The sequence below is a fragment of the Ixodes scapularis genome, unplaced genomic scaffold (genome assembly GCF_016920785.2).
Source record: "Ixodes scapularis isolate PalLabHiFi unplaced genomic scaffold, ASM1692078v2 PGA_scaffold9__187_contigs__length_104089568, whole genome shotgun sequence".
Lineage (NCBI taxonomy): Eukaryota > Metazoa > Arthropoda > Arachnida > Ixodida > Ixodidae > Ixodes > Ixodes scapularis.
Genome location: NW_024609884.1, coordinates 45,531,529 through 45,544,119, shown reverse-complemented (window position 1 = coordinate 45,544,119; position 12,591 = coordinate 45,531,529). Strand labels below are relative to the sequence as shown.

The window sequence follows — 12,591 nt, the reverse complement described above, 5'->3', positions numbered from 1 at the left end:
TTATTTTTTCGTATCGGAACTGACTTTAAATAATACTATTCTAATCAGTGATTCTTCCTTGATATATCGTATTTTGTTGCAATGCATTCTAAAAAAAAGTTCAGCGCGTCTACTTTCCCGCACAACACTCGAAGAGCCAATCACCGCAACTCATGAAGGCAGCTCAGCAAGTGACGATGCCGAAACATATGTTTAGAGTAGACCAAAAAAAACGCAGCCTGAGTTGTGACATTAAGCAATGAAAAACGTCACGCTCTTGCATTGCTTAATCTCACAACTCCGACTGCGTTTTTTGGTCTAAACATATATGTTTCGGCATCGTGATTCCCTGAGCCGACTCCGTAAGTTGCGGTGATTGGCTCTTCGAGTGCTGTGCGGGAAAGTAGACGCACGGGCTTTTTAGGAGTGTACAGCGAATTGCACTGTATCCTTGTGCTAGTTAAAGTGTCGATTGGTGCAATCTCGTTACTAGAATTTTAATTTAAACAGTTTAGCTGAATTCTATGGTAACTACTCTCTTAAAAATGACTGCATATCTACTTACCCGCAAAACACTCGAAGAGCCAATCTCCGCGATCTACAAAATCAGCTCAGAAAATGACGAGGCGGAACATCTGTTTAGACCTCAAAATTAAGTCTCCACTGTGGCATTGCGCAATGCAAGCATGAGGCTTTGCATTGAGCAATGTCACAGCGCAGACTTCATTTTGAGGTCTAAACGGACGTTCCGCCAACTGAGCTGATTTCGTAGATTGCAGAGATTGGCTCTGTGAATGTTTTTCGGGTGCGTAGACTGCGTCTACTCATCCGAAAAACATAAAAAAAAACATTTTTTAGAGTATAGGTTATTCCCCGAAACTCGCAGAAATCGATTATGTTTGTATGGTCATTTTGATGTTTGCTTTTTCTACTCAGGTGGGACGAGCACCACACAGAACAGAGGGAGGCTAGTGTATCGGAAGAAGAGGTTTCTTCCAGCAGTCAAGGTATATCCCGTCGTTTTTACGAATTTGAAGGGACTTGTACTTCACTTTTATTAATGTGTTTAAAACTAGTAGCGATCAATAGTTCTCCCGCAGAATCTGCGTTGTCATTCTCCGAATGTCGACTAGTGGCGTTGCACGCACTTCCGCTTATACTGTGGCTCGAGATGCGCGTGAGTTCTCTTCTCCGACGAACCTTTACCTAGTATTAGGACACCTCGCAATAGTATTTGTTTTAACATTATATTACGACGCTACCAAAAAGGAAACACTACACTGCGCTTGACGGATAAAATAGAAATAAAGCCGGTTAACACTAAAATAAAGGAGGGAGAGGGAACATGTAGATAAGGTATATGTCAGGGGTGGCCAGGCTGACCCGGCCTAAGAGCCGCAAACGAAACCACGAAACTTCCAAGAGCCGCCTGGAAGGGGAAAGGCAGAAAAAGGGAGGGGGGCGGAGGCAAACCTTTATCCAGAGCAATAAACGAAACTTAAACTATTTTTGATCTATCTGAGTCAAAAGCAGTCCAACTGCACGTAAGGTAGAGCACTCTTGCAGTAGCACAAGACTACCAAACCGCAATCAGTCTTTCAATTTAAAACGCGTTCCATTCTTTTTTGGGGAAGTGCTCATGTGACCGGGAGGGAGCCCGGGGGGGAGGGGGGGGGGCAGTTTACCAGGGAGCCGCGAGTTGCACTTTAACGAGCGAAGAGTCGCAGCTTGGACACCCCTGGTATATATCTTTTTCGTTTACTCTCGTACCCAGCCACCTGGTTGACATATCCGGTATGGGCGACGAAAAAATAAAGCATTTCAACCTGCAAATAGTAAAGAAAAAAAGAAGAAAAAGTATAGGTGAGGGAAAAGGAGAATGGGTGACGGTTATGCTTATTACCTGAATGTCTTCTATTGGTGTGGCAACGGCAAAACAATGTTTTCGGCCATACTGGAAGTGGCGACATTCAACATGGCGGCACCCTTTTTGTGGAAAGGTGTATAGATGACACTACTGGTTCACTAGACATTTCGATAAAACAGTTCTAGCGTTTAAGATAGAAGTTTAAAATAGGTGACCCCGGTACTCGGGGGCCCTGGGACGGCAGGGGGGACCCAAGCGCAGTAACTCCTCGCACCGCCAGCTTATAGGATAGAGTTTTCACAACGCAGCGTGGTACGCTTGCGTTTCGCGCTTGCAACGCCAGTGCGGCCAACAAACAAAATCATCAAAAGCTAACAAATATAAAGAAGTAAAAAAATTTGAGCTTAACAAACACTTTTTGTTCACATAAGGAGTGCGAAAAAAAAAATCAACACACTTTTGCCAAAGTTTTAAATGATTTGATGTTCGAAGTCAAGACAAGCTTTTTTTTCCGTCATTTTCTTCTGCATATGAATGGACTCCAGCTCGTTCGGCCATCCCGGCATCCAAGCGCGCGCTTTTGCGGAATCTGTCCGGTTGCGAGAGCGACGCAAGCTCGCTTCGGAACAAACTTAAATGCCTCCCGCTATATATGTACATATATATATATATATATATCAAAAGCGTTTGCGCTTAACTTAAACCTAAAACGCAAAACCGGCATGGGTTCTTCGCACGCGCAGTGCGACGTCCCAAGCTGATTGGAGGACCCTAAGTGTTGGGGGTCCCCTATTCTAAAACTCTGTAATTATATCTCAAACCAGAGTCGTGTTTTTAGTTAAAAAAATAGTTACTGGATGCATAAATTATTAAGTGCTTTTAATAGGGAGTTTTATCAAACCGTTTCGGAAGGCCCAATATCGCTGCTGGCGCGCGTTTCAAAACATGCGTCGAAGGAGCAGCGCATTCCCTCGATACCAATATTGTCCTACGAAGACAATGGGATAAAAAAAAAAGAAGACACAATCTCTACTTAATAATTAGGTGACTTGAACAGTTGCATGTCTTGTATGTTCAATGTGAGATGAAATGGGATTTTAGGTTTATGAAGTTGAAATAAGTAATAATCCTGTTGCAGTTCACATCTCGCCGTATTTAGAATGTTTGTGAGTTTCTCAAAAGTTGATACTGCTAGAGTTTTTCTGTGGGCGGACCGTTTCTTTTCAGAAATACAGTAATCGTTGAATACCTTTTTTTTTTCTTCAAAAGCTAGAAAAAAAAAAGGAAAATGACTGCAGTAGGAAGTAGCCCCTCCTGAGTACTTTTTTATTTGGAATCTTTTGTGCTCGCCTTACACGCTTTTGCGGTCAATGCTCTACTTTAACGTGTACGCTAGAGCTTCTAAGAAAAAAAAAATCTTGAAAACACAGAGGGAGTCGAAATATGGAAACCCGAAGAGCCCTTGTGTATCTTTACCGTACTGGACGTCTTACGTTAAAACAACACCAACTTTAGAGATAATACTTGCGCGTCTTTATGAGAGCTAAACTACTAATATAACTTTGATTCCACGAGAAGCAGTTTTCTACAGTGCCCGAGGATGTTCGTACACCTCACGACCTAAGTAACCCAGTGACATTGCTCGTTTAAACAATTCGCCTTTTTCCCGCACTATCGCGTCAAAGGCGGTGGTAACGCAACATCTATTTTGTGTTGCATCGCGGTAAAGCTGCACAGATGAACTCGGTGCACATTTTGTGGCCCGATGACGCAAAGATCGTCGTGCGGCGTAGCGTCTCTGAAAGAAAGAACTGCCAGCTGAAGTCCAGAATGCAACCGACGCTACGAGCTAACGGTACCAGTCGAGCAGCGTCAAAGGCGCGAGTCACCGGGACTCTTCTGCTTAGGAATTGATTCATCGACGATAGAACACACACAGAAACACGAGGAACACCACGATGGTGCGCCTTTTGACGCGGTCTGATCGGTCCCATCAACTTGTAGCGTCAGCTGCAAGGTTAAACTAAGTGGAGTGCTCCAGTGGGAAGAGTGCCCGGTCAAAACTCAGGTGTGCCAAGGTCACTGCGGTCGCACACCCGAGCCTTGACTTCGCATATGCGGAGCGCAAGTTTGTCTGCTTCTTTTGCTGGGGTTGTGGTGACGTCAGAAAGACGCCAAGCTCTGATTGGCTCTGATGGAAGGATAGTGGGTAGACCTCAAGGCAGCTTGCTTTGCGGTCTACCCACTATCCTTCCAATCTGAGCCAATCAGAGTTTGGCGTCTTTCTGACGTCACCGCAACTCCTGCGCAAGATTCAGACGACTTGCTCTCTGCATTTCGCGTCTCCCAGTTGGCACGACGTTGGCTATCTCTATCTTTAATAGAAATTTCCAATGCCTGTATCTGCTTTCCTCAGTTCAGAAGGTCACATTCCCGACGAGAAAAAATAAATAAAAAAGACATGCTCTAGTTTCTGACGGCTTAAGGAACGCAGGGCATGGTGAGTCCCGTGCATCTTATCGCTTCGCAGCCAATGAGATTGCAGCACCAGCCGATAAGAATGCCAAAGAACTAATCAGGAAGCAAGAAGCGTGAATATGGTAAGCCACACCCTGCCTTTCTGAAGTTGCTGCAGTGACTATATAGCTATATGATTTTTGCGATCTAGGTACTCCAGCGCACTCTAAAAGAAGCCCGTGCGTCTACTTTCCCGCACAACACTCGGAGAGCCAATCACAAAACTTACGGAGGCATCTCAGCAAATGAAGATGCCGAAACATATGTTTAGACCAAAAAAACGCAGTCTGAGTTGTAAAATTAAGCAATGCGGGCGTGACGTTTTGCATTGTTTAATGTCAAAATCAAGACTGCCCTTTGTTGGTCTGAACATATGCTTCGGCATCGTCATTCACTGAACTGCCTCTGTAAGTTGCGGTGATTGGCTCTCCAATTGTTGGGCGGGAAAGTAGACGCACTGGATTTTATTTTAGAGTTTAGAGCTCCTCGTGAAGAACATCGGTTTATTTCTGTAGCTGTGTAACTGCGTTACAGTTAAGTAAAACATAAAAAAAAGAAAACACGAACAAAAAGATTATCTCTTCTGGCGCGAAGAGTGGGACTCAAATGGACCCTATCAATGTTTTTCTTCGTTTTCTTGTGCGAATGAGTAGGATTGAGATAACTACATGAGTCGACGATTACAATAAAAATAATGTTTCTCTTTTATAATTGTTTCTGAACATGCATTCTTCCGAAAGGAGCTCGTTTCCGCTGCGCCATTTAACCTTCTATTTTTTTTTGTTATTTTCACTATTTCAGATGCAAGTCGCAGCTACGTGGCTCGCTTCAAGTCGGCAAATATATTTCGGTGCCAGATTAGGGCTCTCGGGCGGAAGAAAGCAAGCTTCCTTAAGCGCAGTTATTTTGTTATACCGATGATATTAGTCACGCAAGTTGTCCTATTAACGACGGAAGAAGTATTGCTGAGACATCCCGTGGTTACGTGGAAAAGAGTGGATGAACTTTTCGACACATTCAGGGATCCAGCCCTATTTTTGCGAGGCAAGGGTGAGCTTACCTACGGCGCTTTTACGTCTACATACGGAGAAAATTAACGTACAAAGCGGCTTTCATTTCATTCATTTATTTGTTAAGGGCCCTCTTTCGAGGTCATTACATATGAGGGGACAATACAATAAATAATGCGATTTAACGAAACAAAAAAAACAAATAACAAAAATAGAACGCTGTCTCGTGACTAAATTTAAAGTTAGGAACAAGACAAAGCGGTGCTAGTTTAATTATACGTGGGAACAAAATAATAGAATTGAGTTTATATCCACAAGGACAAGTACTTGAAATGATCGACTCTGGGAGACTGTTCCAGCTCACAAGTGAGAGTGGCAGGAATGATTTCTAAAATGTGCTAGTCGAGCCGGATTTCCGAGCGGGGATATGCAGGAATGAACTTCCAACAGGGGATGACAGTGGTAAAGTTTCTGGAATAAGCAAAAACGTACTAATTTGCGGCGTGCTACAGGAGTGGATAAATTTAAGCTTGTTTGCATTGCAGTGCACTAGCGGTGTGATCGTAGGTACAAGTCGCTCACGGCAAACGTGAGCGGCATCACGTTTCTCGGAGCATGGTGTTCAGGGTAACGAATTTACCAGGTCACCCATTGTTCAATCATTTAATTCTTCTTGCTCGCTTCCGCATAAACATGCAATGAATATTGAAGAAAAATATCGTGGTGGCAGGGACATCAAGCATAACATTATTGCTACTGCTTTCCCCTTGCCTCGTTTATTTAGCGTTTAGTGGAAACGTTCGTCACTTTTCTGTCCAGCTATTCAAGTCGCCGGGCTGATGGCCTTCAAGAATGTCACAAACGAGCTACACAAAGCCATCTTCACACAACGAACCGTCGGAATGCTGTTGGTGCCCTTATCCCTGTCGCTTATGACATCTGCCTACGTTGATCTGCCACTAAAGGAACATACAAGTGGAGCTTTAACGATCCAACTGATGGCCGGGTTGTCGTCGGAACGCTACTGGCTTCTCACTTTCTTTTGGGACATGACTGCGCATTTTGTCGCCTGCATTTTTTGCACGCTTCCCCTGTTGTTCTTTGAATGGGATATGCCAAACTGCTTGGATTATACTAAAGTTGGTAAGTTATCTCTGAGTGCTTAGGTGGTTGTCCCATTGATGCCCCACGGAAAGGCATTGATTGCTGTGTTGCAGTGAGGGTCAGGTTAGCTTCTTAATCAAGGTCGGTTTTTATGCGTACTCCTATGCTTAGATTTGAAGAAGATTGAAGTGTTTTGTAACTTTCTAAATTAACAATAATTTAAGCCTGTAAGAATTGAGGTGCTTAAAACACTATAGGGCTGTCATTAAACCAGGTCAGTGGGCATCATAATTAGAAATGCATTTGGATACTGCAGTGTAGCAACATGTTTCCAACAATTGGTAAAAGCAAAACACAAAGGTAATCATAGAAATGAGTCTATTAATAATAAAAATATGACTCCATCTTTTACGCTCTGTGAACTTTCATGAATCTGCACGCTTACAAGTTCTTTTTTTTTTTTTTGCGTGGGGGGGGGGGGGGGGGGAGGGGGGATGCCGACAGTGAAGTTCTTGAAAATTATTTGAGCAAATACTTCAGTAATTCATCAGAGTGGGCTCGTTTAAAATGCGGAACGCTTGGTGGTGCCAAAACCCATTTTGTTTCACGGGCCCACCGCGCACCTTCTGCAGACTTGGAAGCCTAAAAAAATGTGTTGCTCTGGACCAGCGGTTTCCGAAATTTATGGCTAAGGGGCTGGATTAGGTGTCTCTCGCAGCTTGGAGGGCCAAAAATAAACAAGTAAATATAAATGAGAAAAGTCCTTAAATAAATATACCTAGATAGTTATTCAAATACAGAAATTCAAAACCTACATGCAAACAACAAGACTTGCGAGTAATGCAGATCGATATACTGTATGTATATATATATAGTATAATTCAATATCTAGCTAATTATTACATTCGACAACGTTGTAGCCTAAAAAATTATCCAGGAATAAATCAAAGCAAATATGAAAGTTGGCTTATTCGTACAAGGCAACAGACGAATGAGAATGGTATAGGACTAGTGATGGAAATACGGGATACGTATGACACACGGAACTAAGCACAATATGCATGAGAGCGCAAATTACTTTTAACGTAGTTACACAGACATGAAACAGGGGGCTAAGAATGGAGGTGGTGAAATGTGCAATAAATATGGGCACACAACTATCAGTGGGATAAGAATCAGCACGCACACGAAGCGTTTAGTGAGCATCGCGACGCCGTTCCTTAAAGGAGCGGTGCAACGATATTCAATTGGAATGTTTTTCACTTTACACGAGCTTACTGGCACTAGTGGGACTCGAGAATGCTCGCACGCAACGCCACTGGCCTAGAAACCCCTTTGTTGCGGTGTAATTTCAAGGACAAAAGTGATCATTCTCATTTAATCTCTCCTTTGCAAAATTTGATGAAGTAGCATGGGTATCGCAGTACACCCCAATGACGATATTTGAATGCGGTTCATAGATTAGACCCGATCATTGCGTGGGCACTCGATTTGTGCTCGTGATAATTACTAGCTCGAGAAGCATTCGGGTAGTCGCCCGTGTCCAATCGCTGCAACGACGACAATAGCCGAGCCATAACAATGTCTGGAACTCAGCGCGTGTCCAGTGCTTTGCCAACCGTAGCGCGTGGCTATGATCAACATTGGCGGCATATAATCGGCTCCAGATCACGTGGCCGCTTGTTCTGGCTGCGAGTTGAGGGAATGAACGCTGCTCGTTTTTCTTTAATTTTCTTTCTGGCACTTCTTGTGCGTGGGGTGAAAAACGAACACGTGTTTCATAGGTCATTAACGTCAGGGATCTGTTCTAAGCGGTATTTGCGCAAAGTACAAACATTGTTGCATCGCCCCTTTAAGAAGCGCCTATTAATGCGTTAGCATCAGTACCTTAATGACAGCGAAAGGCTGGCGCCATCCGTCTGCGGACAAAACAGTGGAAAGAGAAGCGTGCAGCGTAGAGAGGAGGAGAGTAGTGAAAGATAAAGGCGGAAGGGCGTCGACGTCACGGGGCGGAAGCCAATGTGAGCGCGGTGCGGCGAAGCGAGAGGAATGCGACGTCACGGGGTTGAAGCCAATGCGCGAGCGGCGTGGCGAGGCGAGAGGGAGGCGACGTCACGGGGCGGAAACCAATGGGCGCTTGAGAATCCGGTGAACAGCGAAAACAGGTCAGGCAGCGGATGCCGCTGCTATGCGTGCAAGGTGGGCGAACGATACTGAGGAGCGAAAGCAGCGCCTAGCTCCGCTGGTCGAAATGCGGCGCAAGAAGCGGCAAGGCAGGCTCGGTGAGCCTGCATTGCCGAAAAAAAAACGACAAAAAAAAACAAAAAAACATTAAAGGAAGAATCGGTGGATCCTTAGGGAATGAGTTAGCATGACCCCTTGGAAAGGCCCCACACGTCCCCTTTGAAAAACGCTAACACTGACCCCGTGACAAAGCCAAAAGAGAACGCAAAAAACCCCAAAAGCTGAAGGGTTCAGCGTCAGCGTTTCCCATAGGGGGACATGTGTGGCGTTTTCCAAGAGTCATAGTAACGTATTCCATAAGGATCCACCAATGGATCTTCCTTTAATTTTTGCGCCAGTAGCAGCGGGCCTGCTGGAAACGGGTCGCGGACCGGTGGGGAGGCCATCACACAAATAAATATGGGTATATTCTTACACCCCTCACCAGGTATAAGACACCTCAAAACTTCAATTGGACGTTGAACCGACGGTACCAAATTTCACGAGCGGCTTGATAGCCGAGTTGTACAACTTATTGAAATAGCTAATGTGACTGCAAAAAAAAGTAATCGTTTTTTTTTTACCCCACAGCAAACCTCAGTGTTTTTGTTTCGTCTCTAGTCTTTGATACGTACTTTAGCTGTCCATTATGGTGTATCGCACCGACATCAAGCCTCTCGTCAAAGTTGGGGCCGTCAGTTCGACGTCGGTGCGCTGTACATCCAACTGAAGTTTTGGGGTGTCGTAAATGTGACAAGGGGTGTAATGGGGGGCTACACCTTTGTTTTTAGAGTGATCCGCGGGCCGGGTCTGTCCCGCGGGCCGGCGTCTGGAGACCACTGCTCTAGACCAGGGGTCTCCAAACCCCGGCCCGCGGGTGAGATCAGGCCCGCGGAGGCGTTGCTGCCGGCGCGCAGATGGCTGCCGTCTTTCCAACGACGCACAGCCTGCGGCCTGCTGCTACAAACGCAAAAAAACAAACGCCCGTAAAAAAAAGAAAAGAAAAAAAAAGAGAAAAAAAGAAACTGGTTGCGGCGTTTTTTAAAAGTGCAAACGAAGATATCAGAAAGAATGAGAACACTACACCAAAACACGGGTTCAATCGTCATATCATTGATTGTGCATTGTCAGCCCCAGCAACTCGCAGTTCGCTGCTTTATGTCTGCGTAAGTATTAAAAAATTCCTTTGCGTTCTCGTGTATATCGTGCTTAGTGTACTGTGTCATAACGCTCGCATAAATTGTCGTGATCAGATCTAATACTCATTAGGCTTCTGCTGTGTGTGAATATGTCAAAGTTCAAACGCGCTTTGATTTATGCTTGGTGAGTTCTCTGGGTCACAATTATTTTGTAATCCTATAATTAGTAACATATTGCGTAGAAATATACTTAGTAATCTACCCTTACTTTGTTTAGATTATTGCTCTAGTTTAAATTTGTAGAGTTAAATACTTATTTAGGCTTTTTTGTTTAGCATTTCCTCATTTATATTATTTACATTCCGGCCCTCGAGACTGCGACAGGTCCCCAATCCGGTCCGTTATACAAAACGTTTGAGACCCCTGCTATAGACCCACTGCTTTCCATTGCGTCTGTTCGCGGGTTTAGTCAGTTTCTTATAGGTGACTGAATTTGCTTTCATTCTTGTGCTCTGGCAATTGTCGAGTAAAGTCCCTTCATACAGAAGAGTAACGACATCCTTTGAAGAGCGACGCTTGCTGCCTTGGGACTATCAGGATGGCGGGCGAGTGTGGGGGAGGAAACCATAGAGATAAAGGAGTGTTTGCGATGGTGGCGGTGGTGGAGGAAGATGAGGGGTGAGCGGAGGGAGGGGAAGGTCTTTGCCTTCAGAGCGCAGTAGAGGCTACAAGCCGATTACCTCAATCAAGAAACGCCAGAAGCTCAACTCAACATTAGCATCTTTGTTCGGGTGTATTCTCCACGGTGAATCAAATCAAATACAGAATCTGGACAGGGACAATGCGCTTTTAGTCTATTTCTAGGCATGTGTGTGTCTTTTAGCCTTCCAACTGCGCTCAGACGTGCGATTAAAGCAAGTGTAGTAATTCGCCTACTGTTTTGGGACTATGAAGATGGCGGACGAGAGCGAGAAAGCGGAACATAAAGAAGAAAATAATGTCCGTGCCGGAGGAGAAGGGAGCTGTCGTTACCCTTCTTAATCTGGGGCTTTTTTGCCGAGTGTCTCTAGGTTTTAAAACAATCGATGACTGAAAAAGAAGCCTCCGTGAAGCGGCAGCTGACGTTTCGATTTTCAGGCGCCAGGTTAACCCGAGTTACAGGACCAGGAGGTGTTTATTACGTACGGAGTGGGCGAGGGGGTGGTTGAGTGAGAGAGTTAGGTAAGTTAAATCTCTCAGCAAAAACGTAACGTGTCTCTTTGGGTCTCCCACAAGGTTTTGCTACCTTCGTAATTTTGTCAAAATACTTTACGAGAAATTTAACCTAGTTACTTTTTATATCTTTCCAGCGACGACGTTTGCACTATACATGATGTTTGGCTGGTCCTTTGTACCAATTGCGTACATTGTTTCCCACCTTTTTGAGTCGTCACTAATTGCCTATTTCGCGCTGTTCAGCTTCGGATCCCTTTTTGGTAAGAAATCTACAAAACTTGTCGATTTTGAACGACTTTCAGGGTTCATACTTTTTTTTTTTTCGATTGTCATAAGAGCTCAGCTAAAATTTTAAAATCAATACAGTCAACTAACTCTGACGTTATATCGTTGAATCACAATAAAAAGTAAATACTGTTGCCATTATGAAGCTTTCAGGAGGTTTGTTTTCGAATACTAGATGTGCTGAACAGCCATAGACGAGCAGTTTCTTGGTGGAAAGGTTCTGTTTGAGAGTTCTTGGCTCAGGTGGACATGAAAGCAAAGATGTTCAGTGTTGCCTAATTCAGCTGAGGTTTTGTTTTAATTCCATAAGAACATAAACAGTTTTTGCTTCTTAGCGAGCTGTTTGAGGACATCTCAGATTTTCGGTCTCACCGAGCCGTACAAATACACAAATACGTTTATGTGTGTCCAATTAATTTAGGTTGAGTACTGACAGTTCAAATGATTAGACGTCAGCCCTCTATCTAACCACTACATGTATATCATACGAAGGTGTGTTGGTGCAGCTATCACTGAGCTCCCACGCGTGCGCAGGCATGAAACTTGACAATGGAAGTTTACTACTTATATTGTTCCAACCTATTTTACAAAAATGTTTTTGTGCCTTTTGCTAGGAATTCAAAGATTTTATTTGTTTTGTTTTATTTATTTGTCGGAATTAAGTAGCACATGTCTTTTCAAAATGAGAGCATCAGGTTCGTGAAATACCACCGACTTCACCTTAAATTCGCTGAAGAATAAATACGTGTATTGTTATATATAATATATGCGTATATTGAAATTGCTATTTAAGAGTTAGCTTTGTATGTTTTCAATACTTATGCCCCTTAACGAGAATAGTGATGTATTATGCTCCACCTTGCTGGTTGTAACATTGGAGCTATGGCGTACTGTCAAAGCTACGTAGAAAGCACTCCCTGAATCGTTGAGCATGCTCGGTATGGGATGAAACAGATTTTCACATCAAGATAATCGGGTTGCATGTCACTTGGCCTGCAGGCCAAGTGTAAACGCTTGAATGCGCTAAGAAGTGAAGAACATTAAAACTCGACAAAATATTCTGATCCTTTTAGTTGTAACATGGCAATGGTGGCTGCTCCGTGCTTTAACCGGCTTGTACTGCATGCAGTAAAAGCCGGTTAAAGCACGGAGCAACCACCATTGCCGTGTTAAAACCAAAGAAGACCAGAATATTTTGTCGAGTTTTAATGTTCTTCCCTTTTTAGCGCATTCAGGCGTTTACACAACGTTG

At 44.0% G+C, this 12,591-nt stretch overlaps 1 protein-coding gene across 1 annotated transcript; it reads left to right on the top strand.

The window, feature by feature from the left end:
- Positions 1 to 927: 927 nt before the first annotated feature.
- LOC120847923 lies at positions 928 to 6,820 on the top strand. Its single transcript, XM_040219856.3, has 3 exons — positions 928 to 986; positions 5,165 to 5,413; positions 6,193 to 6,820. The coding sequence occupies exons 2-3, from the start codon at positions 5,281 to 5,283 to the stop codon at positions 6,537 to 6,539; spliced, it is 480 nt and encodes a 159-aa protein (XP_040075790.3). The 5' UTR covers positions 928 to 986; positions 5,165 to 5,280; the 3' UTR covers positions 6,540 to 6,820.
- The last annotated feature ends 5,771 nt before the right edge of the window (positions 6,821 to 12,591 follow it).